General features: G+C 40.8%; 1 protein-coding gene across 3 annotated transcripts in view; it reads left to right on the plus strand.

Annotated features, from left to right (window-relative positions):
- Positions 1 to 19,625, plus strand: part of med15 (mediator complex subunit 15) — a 155,505-nt gene that overhangs the window by 105,835 nt on the left and 30,045 nt on the right. For all 3 annotated transcript variants that reach the window (XM_060844094.1, XM_060844096.1, XM_060844095.1), the window contains 2 exons: positions 9,636 to 9,751; positions 13,892 to 14,019. In XM_060844094.1, the coding sequence (XP_060700077.1) occupies positions 9,636 to 9,751; positions 13,892 to 14,019 (244 nt within the window). The remainder of the gene's footprint in view (positions 1 to 9,635; positions 9,752 to 13,891; positions 14,020 to 19,625) is intronic.

The following is a 19,625-nucleotide window of genomic DNA, read 5'->3' on the forward strand; positions in this document are numbered from 1 at the left end:
CTGCAGTGGTGCTTGCAGAGTGGAAGATTCTGAATGTAGCCATATTGTTTTAGGAAAGGAGGGAGAAAGAAAACAGGAAATTGCAGACTTGTAAGCGTTTTATAAAATAATAGAATCCATAAAGATTGAGATTTCTGGATATTTAGAAAATAATTGTGATTGGACAGCCTCAACATGGTTTTATGAAGGCAAAATCATAATTGATGAACACAATAGAGTTTTATTTTAAAGATGTTACTAGCCGAGTTGATACAGGGGAGGCTGGTACAATTATAACACTTAAAAGGCATCTGGGTGGGTATATGAGTAGGAAAGATTTAGAGGGATATGGGCCAAGTACCTGCAAATGGGACCAGCTTAGGTTGGGATATCTGGTCAGCTTGGATGAATTGGATCGAAGGGTCTGTTTCCACGCTGAACATATCTATGACTCCAAGTACATCTGGATTTTCAGAAGACTTTCTTTAAAATCCGTAATTGGAAGTTCGTCAACAAAATAGGGATTAGAGGTCATATACTGGCACAGATTAAGGATTTATAAACAGACAAAAAGTGGAGAGCAGAAATAAAATGGGTAAATTCGCAGGTTGGCAGGCTGTGACCAATGAGATAATGTAAGGATCAGTGCTTGGACCTCTGTTATTTGCAGTCAATATCAGTAGTTTGGATGTGGGGACTAATTGTAATATTTCCAAACTTGCAAATGATATAAAAATTGGGAACGTGAATTGTGAGAAGGACACAAAGAGGCTACAAAGGGATTTAGATAGAGTGAGTTGGTGGGTAAAAATGTAGCAGATGGAAGATAATGTGGGTACGTGTAAGGTTATCCATTTTGGTAGGAGGAATAAGGTGCAAAGTATATCTTAAATGGTGGTAGATTAGAAAATGCTGCTGTCCTTGTGTGTCCTTGTTGATAAGTCACTGAAACTAACCCTGTCAAGTGCAGCAAGCAATTTGGAAGGTAGCCTGTATATTAACCTTTAAAACAGGAGGGTTAGAGTACAGGAACGAAGCGGTCTTGTTTCAGTTGTGTAAAACACTAGTGACTGTGCACCTGGATTATAGTGTACAGTTCTGGTCGCTTTGTCAAAGGAAGAATATTACTTGCTGTTCATGGGATGGTTGGACTGTCCAATGAGGAGAGATTGAGGAGACTCGGCTTGTACTCTCTGAGGTTTAGAAGAACAAGAGGCAGTTTCATAAAAACTTACAAAATTCATAAAGTGATGGACAAGATAGATGAAGATCAAGTATATTATCTATTGCTGTGGGATCGAGAATTGGGGTGTGGATAGTGTGGTGGGGGTGGGGAAGGTGGGAGTTTCAGAATAAAAGGGAAGTTATTTAGGACTTAAATGATGAGGAAGAACGTTTTCAGTAAGAACTTAAGATTTTTTTCCGACCTCCAGAGTACTGCGCAGGTTTAATCATTGACTTTGTTCAAGATAGAAATTGATAGATTTTTAGTTCATAATGGCATCAAGATGTAAGAAGATAGTGCAAAAATATGGCATCCAGATAGATGATCAATCCTGATCTGGAAAGGCCAAGTAGGCATGAGGAGCTGAATGGTCTGTTCCTATGATCCTAAGGTCTTCCACATGGTCAGAGTTGGCCTTATACAAGTGCATCATGATGCCTTCATCAAAGTTAAAAAATATTGACTTATGTGGCTCATTACCATTGATTTGTGATTTGCCTGCAAACTATTTTTATTGTTGAAATACTTTAGCTAAGGTTTAGTCTTAGCTGCTTTCAACTGAATTTGATACTTTAGTGCTGAAAGTTTTGCTAAATGCATCAATTTAAAATTGTTGTCTGGACATTACCATTATCCAATCTGGTTTTCTTTTACCATATACCTTTTATACCTATAGACATATATCTTTTTGTATAATGGTATCTTTGCAAACATTTAGGTTTTCTTCTTCATTGCTGTCACTCTGACCAATGAGAGAGTGGAGTCAATTTTGCCTAAGCTAGCTGGCCTCAAAATATTAACAAGGACATGTCCTCCAACCCAGTCCTGAAGCTATGTTTGGTATGTAGAATATATTATATGTATATCACAGACTGATGTATGTATAATATGTAAGTTGGTGTTTCATTTTATGCATATAGACCTAAAAGAAAAATCCCATTCTTTGTAATTCTTCATTTCCTCCCTATTGCCTGACCTCTAAGTTCCAGACTAGGTGTTTTTTTTTGTGAGGTACTTTCACATCCCCTCCTTGCTAGTTTAGCATATCCTTTAGGTATGGCCCATGTTGTTAGTATTCCTTTACATAGATTTAGGACAGCCCATGGCTTTAGACTTTTCTGTTACATTAGTTTTCCCTTGCCATGGCCAAGGACACCAAAACCAGTTCGTCCAATCTATCTGAGACCAGCAATTAACACAACAGCAACTAGGGACCAAGAATTGGGACCCCCACGTCCACAATACTACTGAGTTATGAGCTCATTTGGGAACTAGGGTAGAAAGTCTTCATATTTTGTATAATAGTTATTATTCTGTATGGAATTTATCGTATTGCTTTTTGGTATATAGCAGAACAAAATAGTTACAACTCTTTTTGGGAAAATGTCTTTGATTTCCGCCCCCCCCACCACATGCACATGAACGAACGTAGCCTCAAGTTTGATGCTGATTGTACTTGACGTGATAGTTTTTTTCTGAAGAAAACTTTTACAGTTGTAACTCATTCCACATGCCTTGAGTTTCCTAACGAGAAGTCCATTTTTATTTTTGTACATCCAAACTCATCACTGTATACAATACAAAACTTGAATTGAATTTATTGCCACGTGTGCCAAGGCACAGTGAAAAGTTTTGTCTTGCAAGCATTACAGGCAGATCACATTGATCACTTTCATATTCAGTTGCAATTTTTCGAGTACAGCACTACAATCCGAATGCTTCCAGCACAGGAGACCACTTAGCTGAATGTGTTCTAACTGACTGTCTGCAAGGGCGACTCAGGTAATCTCACTCTCTACTTCTTTCTCTGTAATCTCATAGTTTGCTTTTCTCTTTATGGTTATCCAGCTCTGGTTTGGAAGTCTTGATTTAATCCATGGCCATTACACACTCGGGCAATGCTTTTCAGAGCCTAAGCAGCACTGTGCAGGAAGATCTTTCTTCATGTTGTTATTGGTTTTTAGTTCTATGGTTTTGACATTCCCTCCAATGGTAACAGCTATTTTCTACACTACCACCTTTCTTAATTTTTTTTTAGATTAGATTTTTTTAGATTAGATTACTTACAGTGTGGAAACAGGCCCTTCGGCCCAACAAGCCCACACCGACCCGCCGAAGCGCAACCCACCCATACCCCTACATATACCCCTTACCTAACACTACAGGCAATTTAGCATGGCCAATTCACCTGACCCGCACATCTTTGGACTGTGGGAGGAAACCAGAGCACCCGGAGGAAACCCACGCAGACACGGGGAGAACATGCAAACTCCACACAGTCAGTCGCCTGAGGCGGGAATTGAACCCAGGTCCCTGGCGCTGTGAGGCAGCAGTGCTAACCACTGTGCCACCGTGCCGCCCTTATTTTGCATACCATTTTACTCTTTACCAAGGAGGACAGCACAGCATATCCAATCTCCAATTAGTTGAAGTCCCTCAACCCTATACCCATTCTTGTGACTCTTTTCTGAATTCTGTCAGAAGTCTTCACATCATTTCTAAAGTGTGGTGTTCAGTAATGGGCACTGTTTTCTAGTCGGGGACAAACCAGTTTTTGTAAAGACTCACGTTAATTCCCTCTATAAAACCCTCTATAAAATAACATTAGTGTAATAATCTTGTTTCTAAAGATTGAGAGTCACTTTTTGGGAGTACTTTGCAGATTCCCTAAAGCTGTGAATAGAGCATATAGCCAAGAAATAATGAGAGCTTGTAAGAAAGGCTCTGTAAGAATCATGGTTAATTTTAATTTACTAATAGATTGGAGTAATCATATTTGTGACAGTAACATAGAAGATGAGTTCAGAGTGTGTTTGTAGGATAGTTTCTTTGAGTAGCATGTTCTGGACCTGGTAATTTGGGGTGACACAATTAATTAAAGACCTGACTGCAAAAGAGCCTCTGGATAGCAGTGATGATAATGAGATTGAATGTCATATTCAGTTTCAAAATGAGAAGATTGGGGATCAGTCTGGAGTTTTAAAATTCAGTAAAGGCAATTAAAAATGTATGAAGACACAACTGGTGAAATTGATCTCAGAAATTGTGTTGAAAATGTGGAAATTCAGTCAGATGTTTAAGGAGATATTTCAAAACGCAGTAAAGATAACATTCAAATGAGAAGGAAAGACTTTAGGGAAAGTATGCAAAATAGAACATAGAACATTACAGTGCAGTACAGGCCCTTCAGCCCTCGATGTTGCGCCACCCTGTCATACTAATCTGGAGCCCATCCCACCGCACTATTCCATGTATGTCCAATGACGTCTTAAATGCACTCAAACTTGGTGAATCTACTACGGATGCAGGCAAAGCATTCCAAATCCTTACTGCTCTCTGAGTAAAGAAACTACCTCTGACATCTGTCTTATACCTATCTCCCCTCACTTTAAAGGTGTGTCCCCTTGTGTTTGCCGTCCCCATGCTTGGAAAAAAGCTCCCTCTGTCCACCCTATCTAACCCTCTGATTATCTTGAATGTCTCTGTTAAGTCACCTCTCAACCACCTCTCTAACGAGAACAGTCTCAAGACCCTCAGCCTTTCCTCGTAATACATTCCTTCCATACCAGGCAACATCCTAGTAAATCTCCTCTGCACCCTTTCCAAAGCTTTCACATCTTCCTTATAATGTGGTGACCAGAACTGTACACAGTACTCCAAGTGTGGCCATACCAGAGCGTTGTACAGCTGCAGCATAACCTCCTGGTTCAGGAACTCAATCCCTCTATTAATAAAGGCCAAACACTGTGTGCCTTCTTAACAACCATGTCAATCTGGGTGGCAACTTTCAGGGATCTGTGTACATGGACACCAAGATCTCTCTGCTCAGCTGCAGTCCCAAGAATCTTACCATTAGCCCAGTACTTTGCATTCTGATTACTCCGTTCAAAGTGTATCACCTCACACAGTGTCATATGTGGGCGGCATGGTGGCACAGTGGTTAGCACTGCTGCCTCACAGCGCCAGAGACCCGGGTTCAATTCCCGCCTCAGGCGACTGACTGTGTGGAGTTTGCATATTCTCCCCGTGTCTGCGTGGGTTTCCTCCGGGTGCTTCGGTTTCCTCCCACAGTCCAAAAATGTGCAGGTTAGGTGAATTGGCCAGGCTAAATTGCCCATAGTGTTAGGTGCAGGGGTAAATGTAGGGGAATGGATCTGGGTGGGTGCGCTTCGGCGGGTCGGTGTGGACTTGTTGGGCTGAAGGGCCTGTTTCCACGCTGTAAGTAATCTAATCTAATCTAATCTAAGTAATCTAATCTAAACCTCGCACTTGTCCACATTAGACTCCATTTGCCAACTCTCAGCCCAGCTCTGCATCCTATCTATGTCTCTCTGCAACCTACTACATCCTTCGTCACTATCCACAACTCCACCGACCTTAGTGTCGTCCGCAAATTTACTAACCCACCCTTCTAAGCCCTCATCCAGGTCATTTATAAAAATGCCAAACAGCAGTGGACCCAACACTGACCCTTGTGGTACGCCGCTAGTAACTGTGCACCAAGAAGAACATGTTCCATCAACTACAACCCTCTGTTTTCTTTCAGCAAGCCAATTACTGATCCAAACTGCTATGTCTCCCAGAATCCCAATCCTCCGCATTTTGTATAATAGCCTACTGTGGGGAACCTTCTTGAACGCGTTGCTGAAATCCATATACACCACATCAACTGTTTACTCTCATCTACCATTTGGTCACTTTGTCAAAAAACTCAATAAGATTCGTTAGGCACAACCTACCCTTCACAAAACCGTGCTGACTGTCCCTAGTCAGATTATTCTTTTCTAGATGGTTATAAATCCTATCTCTTATAACACTTTACCAACAACTGAAGTGAGATTCACTGGTCTGTAATTACCAGGGTTGCCTCTACTACCCTTTTTGAACAAGGTAACCACATTTGCTATCCTCCAGTCCTCAGGCACTATTCCTGTAGACAATGATGACTTGAAGATCAATGCCAAATGTTCAGCAATCTCTTCCCTTGCTTCCCAGAGGATCCTAGGATAGATCCCATCTGGCCCAGGGGACTTGTCTATTTTCACACACTGCAGTATTTCTAATACCTCTTCTTGTGTACCTCAATCTCTTCTAGTCTATGACTAATGTAGGAAATTAAAGATACTATCAACTTGAAAGAAACAGTATACAACTCTGGTCAGAGGATTGAAGAGAATTTGTAAACAGAATGTAAGAGAAAGCTAACAAGGAATACAGAAACAGATAGTAAGAGTTGCTACAAGTATTTAAAAATGAAATTAACAACTAAAGTGAGCATTGGTTCTCTAGAGAATGACAATGAGGAATTAAGAGTATTAAATAAGGATAGATCCCATCCGGCCCAGGGGATTTGTCTATTTTCACACTCTGCAGGTTGGCAGGCTGTGACCAATGAGATAATATAAGGATCAGTGCTTGGACCTCCGCTATTTGCAGTCAATATTAGTAGTTTGGATGTGTCATAAATATTGAACAGGTGTTTTATGTCTGTCTTCACTGTAGGAGACACAAATAGTAAGTTTCAGAAAATAACAAATGTACTTTGGACCAGTTAGCTTAACATCTGATGTAGGGAAAATGATATAAACATTTATTAACCCATAAGTAGCAATATCTATATTCCCTCTACAAGGAAACCTGTAGAGGGAGTATACTTGGATCTCCAAAAAGCATTGTGTAAGATGCCTGATGAAAGGTTACTGTACTAAATCAGAGCTCATGGTGTTGGCAATAATGTATTAACATTGATAGAGGATTGGTTACCTAATATGAAGTAGAAAGCAGGAATTTATCAGTAACTTGGGATTGGCAAGATGGAACTGATGGAGTTTCGGATGCGGCCTCAAATATTTACAAATCTACATCACAGGCCTAGATGAAGGAACCAAATGTTTGATTTCTAAATCTACTATTGATACAAAAGACAGGTATGAGAATAGGTTGTGAAGAGGATATAAAGAATCTGAAAAGGGACTTGGATAGTTTAAGTAAATGATCAAAAAGTAGGCAGATGATAATGTGGGAAAAGTGAACTTTTCAGCTTTGATAGGAAGTATAGAAAGGCAGCATATTATTTGAGAGACTATAGAGAGAGAGATTGCAGAGAGCTCTGTTGTAGAGAGGTATTTGGGTGTCCTGTGGTATGTAAATCACAAGAAGTTAGGAAAACCAGACAGCAGATTGATTAGGAAGGCAAATGGAATATTGGCTTTTCTTGCAAAAGGAATTGAATAGAAAAGTAGCATTGTTTTACTACAGTTGTACAAGGTATTGATGAGACCACAATTTTTGGTCTTGTTATGTAGGAAAGTATAGTAATGCATTAGAAGCAGTTCAGAGAAGATTTGCTTAATTGATTTCCTGGAATGAATGGTTATCTTAGGAAAGGTTGAACAGATTGGGCCCTCATCCATTGGAATTTAGGAAAATGAGAAGCAAGCTTATCAAAAATCTTGGAAGGGACTTGACCAGTATCCTCTTGCCAGAAAAACTTGAATGAGGGGAAATAAGTTAAAAACAAAGGGTCTCCCAGTTTAGATGGAATTGAAAACAATTTTTTTCTGAGGTTCATTAGTCTGTGGAATTCTTTGCCTCAGAGAACAGTGGAGAGACCTTTAAGGCTGAGTTAGAATATTGATTAATAAGGAAGTCAGAGGTAATGAAGGTAGACAGAATAGTAGATTTGAAGCCATAGTCACATCAACCATGACCTTATTGTACAGTGGAGTAAGCTGAATGACCTACTCCTAATTAGTTTGTATGTCTGTCCTCACACAAGCAGCGCTTCGGTGTAACTTGAGGCTGTGCTGTATGTAGATTGGGTATCACTTCTTTTATAATGCATCCATGTATAAAATCCAGAATCTTATTTATATTATGACCTTTGCTACCTTCATTGCCAGCTTTGAATGATCTATGTGTTTACACCTGACAAACTTTCTAATCCTTGAGTTTTCACCATTCACAATACATTTCTTCTCTCATTCCTCAAGATCTGTTGCAGTTTTTTGGACAGTAAACTGCACCTGCAACCAACCTGCTCACTGCACTCAACTTGATTGTTTTGCACTCTGTGCACTAATATACCCTCTAAATGTCTCTGTCAGTTTCCGCAACACTCAGCTATTATTCCTCTTCAGAGGGTATCCAAATTCTTATCATTATGCATTATCTTTCCTTGAGATTCTATTGCCTTTGCACGATTTTCAACCTTTTCTTTACGAGATGCTAACATGTGCTACAGTGCAAGCTCTAAAGATTGAATGGTTTAAATAGGGCAAATTGACGATTTGTTAGAATAGTCTCCTCTGTAAGGAGACTTGGAGCACGACATTATTGTCTTTGACCCTGAGAGTATTGTATCCAAACTTAACATGCCATCCTGTGATATTTGCTCATGTGAAATTCAGCAGGACCCCATTGGCTAGCAACCTTAGTTGATTTTCTTTTCAAACTCTCTTTACACCAAAGATACTGTGACTAATTGTACAAACCTAAAAATCACACAACACCAGGTTATAGTCCAACAGGTTTAATTGGAAGCACTAGCTTTTGGAGCGCTGCTCCTTCATCAGGTGGTTGAAGGAACAGTGCTCCGAAAGCTAGTGTTTCCAATTAAACCTGTTGGACTATAACCTGGTGTTGTGTGATTTTTAGCTTTGTACACCCCAGACCAACACCGTCATCTCCAAATCGTGATTAATTGTGTTAGCCCTTTGGACTGACTGCCTCAATACAGAGTAGAGATTAATCCCAGGAGCTTCTGATAGGCGTTTTAATTCTATCCTGCCATCTGACTGTAGTTCTTCAAAACCACAATGTAAACCATTTTCCTCTTGTTTTGTTGAAGTCTCATGGGATAGTATTTTTTTGTTCACAGCAGGTTGTTCTGTTGGGAAAGAACTAGTGTGAAAATCTGCTATAGCTTTCCAAGGCTAGACAATGCAAGTATAGCTTAGTAGCTTTGAAGTGCTGATAGCTACTCTTCTGATTTGAACTTGGCTTTGCTGCATTTTGGCTACAGCCAGGGAAGAATCTACATTTATGTAGCACCTTTCACATTCTCAGGCTAACCCAAAGCACTTTGTGGCCAACAAAATACTTTTGAAGGTTCATCAAACAAAAACAGCATATTGTCTTGGAGAAGAGGGAGATAATGAAATTTGCTTTGGTTCACAATTATTTTTAATCAATCCAACTGAATCTCAATTCAGACTTAGTTGGCAGGACATTGTAGATTTGTCTTAGTAACCTATAGAGAGTGATGATGAGGTTTTGTGATGATGTTGGCTAGGTATTTAAAGACAGCACTCTGTTCTGCAAGGTAATCCTGCAGCCTGCTCTAAAAACGAATGAAGAAGGATGCAGGAGGTGTGTCCTGTGAAATTGTAGGTATTCATTGCCTGCCTTGCTTGTGTCTGCCTAACTACAGGTTAACAATGCGATTGCCATGATACCTTCTCCAGTGCAGCAAGTGCAGACGATGCTTCCACCACCGCAGCCACAACCATCTCCTCAGCCACCTTCATCCCAGCAGAGCTCTGTGAGGTGAGTGATATCAGATATTTTGACTCTTTCAATGCCATGTTTCTATAAGGAACAAATTCCATGAAGCACGTTGAAGGAGGCAGGATGATGTGCTTGAGATCTTGATTATTAATGGAAGCATGGTCTCATTTTCTGCTCTGAGCTGTCACTTTTTCAGTAAAAGTTCCAGTAAAAGTTAACTTTGCAACACCTATAGAAACACTATCATGGGAGGCTAAAGTGCAGTTAAAGATGTCTAAGGAGCTGTTGAATACTCCCTCCACCTCAAATTTAAGGGACTGGGTTTTGAATGTGTGGCTGCTACTGTAGTTTGTGTTGTTACTTTCATGGTGATGAGATTCTTTAAAATAAATAATGTTTCAGTGGCAAAGCAGTCAGGACAAGTATGCAGTTGTCTTGTTGTATATTATCTTTATAAAATAATAGCACATTTCTTTTTAACTTTTTTTTGTTTTCTTTATTTGTTATGTATATTGCTGATTTCCAGCATGGAGAGTATGTAAAAGATTTTGTTTGTTTAAAAGAGTCATAGAGACATATGGCACAGAAACAGACCCTTCGGATCAACCCAATCCATGCCGAACATAATCACAAACTAAACTAGTCCCACCTACCTGCTAAGTTAATGTTATTATTTGTTTCTGTAATTATAGTGTGAATATCACATTCTGAAAGTGTTCAAATGATCATTTTTTGATTAAGCTCTTAATATTTTGCATTGTCTTATTGTCAGTTTAATAACATGATCCACTGCCTATACACCAAAGTCTAATTATGTTTCACTGGTCTTGCCCCATAACCTAATAGTATTCTAAGTAACTGTAGCGCTGGAAGCCCTTAGTTTGAATTTACTTTGCTGAGATCTTGTAATGAGTCTTGTTTCATGTTTGTACAGCTTTCATTTACACAGCACCTTTACTGTGGAAAAACGTACCAAAGCACTTCAGATATTTTTAAAGGAAGGCTTGCAGGTGGTAATAAGGGTTCAGGGAGTGAATTCCATATTGTGAAGCCAAGAGGACTTATGACAGAAGAGAAGTAAGCGTTTTAAATTTGAGAAGCTAAAAGACAGAGATTCAAAATAAATAAAGATGGGAGTAAAAACGAAATCTTGTAGAATCTGGAAATCTGAAATGAGCACCGAGTTCTGGACAAATTCAACCAGTTTGGCAGCATCTTTGAAAGGAGAAACAGAGTTAGAGTTTCAAGTCTGACATGATTTCTTCATGGTCTGGAAGAAGAGTTATACCAGTCTCAAAACATTAATCCTGTTTTTCTCTCTCCATAGATGCTGCCAGACATGATAAGTTCCTCCAATACTCTTGTTTGTTTCAGCAAAGACAGGTGTGGTTGTTGAAGAATATGTGGTGCAGAATAGTATATAGGAAGCAGAGTTCTGGGTGAATTTCAGAGTATGTGGAAAGCACACCAGTAGGCCAGGAGAATAGTAGTGTGGAAATGCTAAAAAGAACATGAATGAGGTTTTCATCAGTGAAAATAAATATTATTACAACTTGGAAATAGAAGGTATTCCTGAAGGGAAAGATCAGTTTGGGATTGAATAGATTCCCAGTGGTACAGATCAACTTGTTCAGCCTGAGACAATGGTCAGGAAGGTAGGTAGAATATTAGGCATGGTTTTGACATTTCTGGTAATTCAGGGATCAGACAGAATCAGCAGGTAGGTCATGTCTTACAAACACAGCTGAATCTTTTTGAAGAGATGACTAAAATAGTGGATAGGGGATTATCTGTAGGTGTTATATGTATGGATTTTAAGAAGGCATTTGATGACCAGTATAGAAGCTACTGTTATCCTGTTCCAGTATAAACAGAATTGGGACAACAGAATAACATAAGAAATAGGAACAGGAGTAGATCGTTCTCTGAGCCTGCTCCACCATTCAATTCATAGAACATAGAAAAATACAGCACAGTACAGGCCCTTCGGCCCTCGATGTTGCGCCGACCAAAGCCTACCTAACCTACACTAGCCCAATAACCTCCATATGCTTATCCAATGCCCGCTTAAATGACCATAAAGAGGGAGAGTTCACCACTGCTACTGGCAGGGCATTCCATGAACTCTCAACCCGCTGAGTAAAGAATCTACCCCTAACATCTGTCCTATACCTACCACCCCTTAATTTAAAGCTGTGTCCCCTAGTAACAGCTGATTTCATTAGCGGAAAAAGGTTCTCAGTGTCTACCCTATCTAAACCCCTAATCATCTTATACACCTCTATCAAATCTCCCCTAAACCTTCTTTTCTCCAATGAGAACAGCCCCAAGTGCCTCAGCCTTTCCTCATACGATCTTCCTACCTGGTAAACCTCCTCTGCACTCGTTCCAATGCCTCCACATCCTTCCTATAGTATGGCGACCAAAATTGCACACAATACTCCAGATGAGGCCGCACCAGAGTCTTATACAACTGCAACATGACCTCAGGGCTCCGGAACTCAATTCCTCTACCAATAAAGCCCAGTACACCACATGCCTTCTTCACAGCACTATTTACCTGGGTGGCAACTTTCAGAGATCTGTGTACATGGACACCAAGATCCCTCTGCTCATCCACACTACCAAGTAGCCTACCATTAGCCCCTAATCCATCTTCTTGTTACTCCTTTCAGTTATACCTCTCATCAGAACTGGTTAGTGTAAAATTGTTAGGCGAGAGAGATTACAGAAAAAAATGATAAGCTTGGTACACAGTTATCCAAATATTCTTTTATGCTTCCTTCTTGTGACATTAGTGAATTGGGGACTTTGTATACCAAGAGCATTGAAACTGCATCAGTGGTTACCAGATATACTTGTGTTGTGCCATATGAAGGCAAGTTATTGCTATTAAAAGTATAGCCATTTAAGATATTTCAACTTTTTTTTTTGCAAATCCATTATGTCCAGATTAAGATCTGCATGATTAAGATTGAATGCATCATATCTATTTAACTGATCTGTCAAGAAATCAAATTCTGTGTGATATGGGATCACTTTTGAATTGTTGTTTCGGCCAGGTGTGCATTTATCCACCTTATTTTGTCCTGTTCTTTGTAGTTTTAGTGTACATGGTTGATGAAGTAGTTACTATCATTAAGGTCCTAAAGTGAAATCCAATTATTTAATATTAAGTGAAGGTATATTCTCTGAGGGACCATATTATTAACTGACTAGCTTTGATTGTGTTAACCCAACTTAAACTTTCTGGACCAGTTATAATTCTTATATTAAGCTATAACTAGCCTCACTCTTAGCATTAAAGTAATCATACCATTTTGCCAGCATCATGCAGAGACACTCATGTAGATAGTTTAAGTACTCAAAGTTCTAACCCAGCTATACATTTTAACTGTTTAAAGGAAGGAACATCCAAATCAAACACTGCTTTAGCATTGATGCCAGGAAAATGTGGTCAATATATGTATTTAAGGAAACAATGCAACTAGTGTTATTAAAACAGAACGCTAAAGATCAATGTTCCTCCATGAATACAGTAAATAATGTACTCTTGGACCTGGAGATGGAATAGACTAATGTTTCTTTTTGAAGATGAATCCCTGAATGGAATTGTAATAGGATGTGCCTGAGCCATTCAAGAACAGACAGTAATGCAGAGGGAATATTAAGTTTATGGAGGAAGCAAGATGCAAAGCTGGAATTGATTGTTTGATAACACCAAAGTGGTGTTTTAATAGCCCAAAGCCATAGACTTGAGTAAGCCTGAAGTTCCACATTTTTAAACTCGTAACAAAGAATGAATGGTAATAGGATACTGCAATGAGTCCTCCTTTCAGCGTGCAGAATGTGTAGAATGAATCTTGGGTACAGAAGAACATTCAAAGGAGGTGGTATTGATGTGGAGTGATAAATTGGGAATGAAAGTGCCTCTCATGAAATGAGCAAGAGCGGAAAAAGCATTTCCAAAAATGGCAGTAGTTTTCAAGCTTTTGCACAGATTTGGGCTTTATAGAAAGTTAAAGTCGTTGAGATATTCTTTTCTTACCAGAAAAGCATGTTGGAGGAAGGTTGATTCTTTTTCCCAAACTAGATATGAAATCTTCTGCAATGAGAGATATTGCAGGGTCCGTCCACTAACTGTCATAAAGCAATCAAACTCTGATTGATCTGTTGCAGTTCTGGTCCAGCTCCATCACCAAGTGCCTTCCTGCCAAGTCCATCAGCACAGACAACACAGAGTCCAGCTGCAGCACGGACACCACAGAATTTCAGTGTCCCTTCCCCAGGCCCCCTCAATACTCCAGGTATGGTGTTTACAGTTATATTGTTAAGTTGTAGACAGATAAGTAATAGCACTTGGCACCATTCTAATTGTTTTAAGCTGCCTAGAATCACCTGTCTTGTGAGGAGGTCAGTGTGAAATTCCAAAAGTGCATTAACAAGTTGGTTGTGTTGGTTACAGATGAGGTTCATTGGAGAAGTGTGAGGTAATGTACTTTGGTAGGAAGAATACTGAAAAGTAACATTAAATTGTGAATACAATTCTAAGAGGTGCAGGAGCAGAGGAACCTGGGTATGTATGTGCAAAAATCATTGATGGTGGCAGGACATAGAGGAGAAGCGCGGAGGAGGTGATGCTGAACTTGTAGAAGGCCCTTGTCAGACACCATCTGCAGTATTGTGTACAGTTGTGGATGCCACATTTTGGGAAGGGTGTGAATAGAGAATGTGCAGAAGTGCTTTACAAGAATTGTTTGGGGAAAGTGAATTTCATTTCTGAGGATAGATTGAAGAAGTTGGGATTGTTCACCTTGGAGAGAAGAAGCTGAGAGGAGATTTAGTAGAGGTTTTCAAAATCATGAGTGGGCTAGACAGAGTTGTTCCTGTTTGTACATGGAATAAGATGCAGTAGATTTAAAGTGATCCACAAACAAAATAGGGAAGGTGTGAGAAAACACTTTCTCACATGTCAATACTTAGGCTGTGGAATGCACTACCTGGAATCGTAGAGGAGGCAGGTTCAGCTGAGGCTTTCAAGAAGGGCACTGGATGATTATATGGATCGAAATAGTGAGCAGGGAAATGGGGGGAAAGCAGAAAAGTGGTACTAGATAATGATGAAGAGTCAGTGCAGGCTTGATGGAGCAAATGACTTCCTTCTAGGCTCTGACAATTCTGTCATTCCATCCCACAACAGCAAGACTGATACCAATGGCATAACATTGTTTTGGATTCAATTTGATGTTCAATGGCAGGGTTCTGATGTTAACGCCACCATCTAGGATGACTAGGGTAGGTATTGGTCCAGTCAAGGATAGTAGTGGGAAGTTGTGCGTGGAGGCGGAGGAGATTAGTGAGACACTAAATCAATACTTTTCGTCAGTATTCACTCAGGAACAGGACTCTGTTGCTGGCGTGAATATTGAGTCACAAGTGATTAGAATGGATGGCCTTGAAGTATGTAGGGAGGAGGTTTTGGGAACACTGGAAAGGATGAAAATAGATAAGTCTCCTGGGCCTGATGGCATTTACCCTAGGATCCTCTGGGAAGCTAGGGAGGAGATAGCAGAGCCATTGGCCTTGATTTTTATGTCGTCATTGTCAATGGGAATAGTACCAGAAGACTGGAGGATAGCGAATGTGGTCCCCTTGTTCAAGAAGGGGAGTAGGGACAGCCTGAGTAACTATAGGCCAGTGAGTCTCACTTCTGTTGTGGGCAAAGTCTTAGAGAGAATTGTAAGGGATAGGATTTATGAACATCTGGATAGGAATAATGTGATCAAGGATAGTCAGCATGGTTTTGTGAAGGGCAGGTCGTGCCTCACAAACCTTATTGAGTTCTTTGAGAAGGTGACTAAGGAGGTGGATGAGGGTAAAGCAGTAGATGTGGTGTATATGGATTTTAGCAAGGCGTTCGATAAGGTACCCCATGGTAGGCTAATGCAAAAACTACGGAGGTATGGCATTGAGGGTGCATTAGAGGTTTGGATTAGGAATTGGCTGGCTGGAAGGAGACAGAGGGTAGTAGTTGATGGACTAGGTTCATCTTGGAGTGCAGTTACTAGCGGTGTACCACAGGGATCTGTTTTGGGACCGTTGCTGTTTGTCATCTTTATAAATGATCTAGAGGAGGGGCTTGAAAGCTGGGTGAGCAAGTTTGCGGATGACACAAAGGTCGGTGGAGTTGTGGACAGTGAAGAAGGATGTGGCAGGTTACAGCGGGATATAGATAGGTTGCAGAGCTGGGCAGAAAGGTGGCAGATGGAATTCAATGTAGCTAAGTGTGAAGTCATTCACTTTGGTAGGAGTAACAAGAAGATGGATTACTGGGCTAATGGTAGGCTACTTGGTAGTGTGGATGAGCAGAGGGATCTTGGTGTCCATGTACACAGATCTCTGAAAGTTGCCACCCAGGTAAATAGTGCTGTGAGGAAGGCATATGGTGTACTGGGCTTTATTGGCAGAGGAATTGAGTTCCGGAGTCCTGAGGTCATGTTGCAGTTGTATAAGACTCTGGTGCGGCCTCATCTGGAGTATTGTGTGCAGTTTTGGTCGCCATACTATAGGAAGGATGTGGAGGCATTGGAACGAGTGCAGAGGAGGTTTACCAGGATGTTGCCTGGCATGGTAGGAAGATCGTATGAGGAAAGGCTGAGGCACTTGGGGCTGTTCTCATTGGAGAAAAGAAGGTTTAGGGGAGATTTGATAGAGGTGTATAAGATGATTAGGGGTTTAGATAGGGTAGACACTGAGAACCTTTTACCGCTAATGGAGTCAGCTGTTACTAGGGGACACAGCTTTAAATTAAGGGGTGGTAGGTATAGGACAGATGTTAGGGGTAGATTCTTTACGCAGCGGGTTGTGAGTTCATGGAATGCCCTGCCAGTAGCAGTGGTGAACTCTTCTTCTTTATGGTCATTTAAGCAGGCATTGGATAGGCATATGGAAGTTATTGGGCTAGTGTAGGTTAGGTAGGATTTGGTCGGCGCAACATCGAGGGCCGAAGGGCCTGTACTGTGCTGTATTTTCCTATGTTCTATCTCCAAGCTGTACTGGTAAGTTGCCTGGTTTGAAACATTAGAGAAGAGGCTATCAGCCATGTGTCACTTGTGGTGCGCTACACCATTGAAAAATTCTGAGCAGTGTGACAGGTACAGCCCACTATCAGTTATGTTAATGTGAGAGAGCTTTCCCAACTGGCTGACTGTTTAGCATCAGAACAGGCCCAGAACTGAGTTGATTGTCAGAGGCACAGCTTAGCAAGATTAAGAGTAAATGGTGAATGTTTATAGCACCCTCTGACTGAGGTAGAACAACGTTGGGTTTCTATGACTTGTTTATTTTTTTGACCAGTGTCAATGCCTGCATAACACTGATCGTGATGGTATGTAACATTGGTAGATGATTCCACATTGTGGGGAGCCACAGTTGGGTCAATTCTCTGTCCTTGACAGCAGCAAGCTTGTACTTTTGTATCACAGCAGCAAGACCCAAGCTGAAGATTCCTGTTTCTCCACTCCTCACCTGGCCAGTCTAGGAATGCCTTGTCCTGTCCACTGAAAACTGAGCGACCTCATCCAACGCTGCACTAACTCCAGAGAGTGATGCATTTATCCGCTGGAATCAGTAAGGTTGGAAGTGTGGATGTCATGCTAGTTTCTTCGTTTTGAGTAAGACCTTCCTTTTGAAGTCTTACAGGAAGCTATAATGTCCCTGCTCCCATCCCTTTCTACTACATTCACATGAATCTTCATCCTAAATATCAACGAGCAGTGAATGTCATGATCTTACTGTGACTTGAGAGTTAATGTCATTGTTGTACTCTCAATCGATAGTGAACCAAATTAATTGCATCTTTCAATCAGGCAGATATTCAATTCTTGAGCTATGATGAGAGTGGCAGTATCTAACAGAAGTGTGTGAAGTTACTTTATCCACAGTTGCATTAAACATTAATATTGCACAATATCAATTAAGCCTGTAATTTTGCTTATTCCATTGAATTTGGTACCAGTTTTCAAATCTTTAACTATAGAACTATAAGTGTAACACCTGAAGTATGTGCCAGACAGAGTCTTATTAGTGAACCTTGTGGTTAGAGACTGATCTGTAAAGGCTGAGAACCATTATTAGTAAGGCTGCCACAGTGTGGGACTGTGTGACTGCTGTCAAAAGAAGAGCAGATAAACCAAGAGTCTATGGAACTGGAAAAAAATGTAAATGGACAAGCATTTATCAAGTGGCACTGTCCTTTGTAAAAAATAATGTTGGAGTCTTGTGTAAAAGGTTCACAATTTTTGGAATTTGTGTCTGCATTTATTTTCTGTGTCTACAAGATGCTGTAGAACATTGTACAGCACAAGAACGGGCCCTTTGGCGAACATGATGCCAAATTAAACTAATCCCTTCTGCCTGCCCTTGGTCCGTATTCCTTCATTCCTTGTACGTTCATGTACTTATCTAAAAGTCCCTTAAACTCATCTATTATATCTGCCTCCACCACCATCCTTGGCAGCATATTTCAGACTCTTAACACTCGCTGTATCAAAAAACATCTTGACTGTCACATCTCCTTTGAACTTTCCAGGCTCAACTTAAATGCGTACCCCCTAGTATTAGACATTGCAATTCTGGGAAAAAGATTCTGATTGTCAACCTCAACTATGCATCCTGTAATCTTATAGGCTTCTATCAAGTCTCCCCTTAGCCCCGCTGCTCCAGAGAAAACAACCCGAGTTTGTCTATGTGGCTTATATCCTCTGATGCAGGCAACATCCTGGTAAACCTCTTCTGCATCCTCTCCAAAGCCAGAATGTGGTGGCTGGAATTAAACACAATACTCAGGGCAGTACAGTGGCTCAGTGGTGAGCACTGCAAATCCAGCCTCAGGCAACTGTGTGGAGTTTGCACATTCTCCCCGTGTCTACGTGGGTTTCTTCCAGGTACTCTGGTTTCCTCCCAAAGATGTGTAGGTCAGGGGAATTGGCCATGTTAAATTGTCCATAATGTTAGGTGTATTTGTGGGCAGCACAGTGGCACAGTGGTTAGCACTGCTGCCTCACAGCACCTGAGACCTGGGTTCAATTCCCGACTCAGGTGACTGACTGTGTGGAGTTTGCACGTTCTCCCCGTGTCTGCGTGACACGGGGAGAACTCCGGGTGCTCCGGTTTCCTCCCACAGTCCAAAGATGTGCGGGTCAGGTGAATTGGCCATGCTAAATTGCCCGTAGTGTTAGGTAAGGGGTAAATGTAGGGGTATGGGTGGGTTTCGCTTCGGCAGGTCGGTGTGGACTTGTTGGGCCGAAGGGCCTGTTTCCACACTGTAAGTCTAATCTAATCTAAAATTAATCAGGGGTAAATGTAGGGTAGAGGAATAGGTCTGGGTGGGTTACTCTTTGGAGGGTCATTGTGGACTTGTTGGGCCAAATGGCCTGTTTCCATACTGTAGGTAATCTAGTCTACTCTGAAATGTGGCCTAACCAAAGTCTTGGTTACTAGACTAGACAGGATTGACGTTAGCAAGGTGGTGTGTTAGCAATTCTGAAAAGTGTAAAAATAGATAAGTCCTCTAGCCAGATGGGATTTATCCTCTGATTTTCTGGGAAGCCAGGAAGGAGATTGCAGAGTCTTTGGTTTTGATTTTTATGTTGTTATTGTCTACAGGAATAGTGCCAGAAGACTGTAGATAGCAAATGTTGTCCCCTTGTTCAAGAATGGGAGTAGAGACAACTTTGGTAATTATAGACCAGTGAGCCTTATTTCTGTTGTGGATAAAGTGTTGGAAAAGGTTATAGGAGATAGGATTTATACTAATCTCGAAATGAAAAAGTTGATTAGGGATGTTCAACACGGTTTTGTGAAGGGTAGGTCATGCTCGCATACCTTATTGAGTTCTTTGAGATGGTGACTA

The sequence above is a fragment of the Hemiscyllium ocellatum genome, chromosome 24, assembly GCF_020745735.1.
Source record: "Hemiscyllium ocellatum isolate sHemOce1 chromosome 24, sHemOce1.pat.X.cur, whole genome shotgun sequence".
NCBI lineage: Eukaryota > Metazoa > Chordata > Chondrichthyes > Orectolobiformes > Hemiscylliidae > Hemiscyllium > Hemiscyllium ocellatum.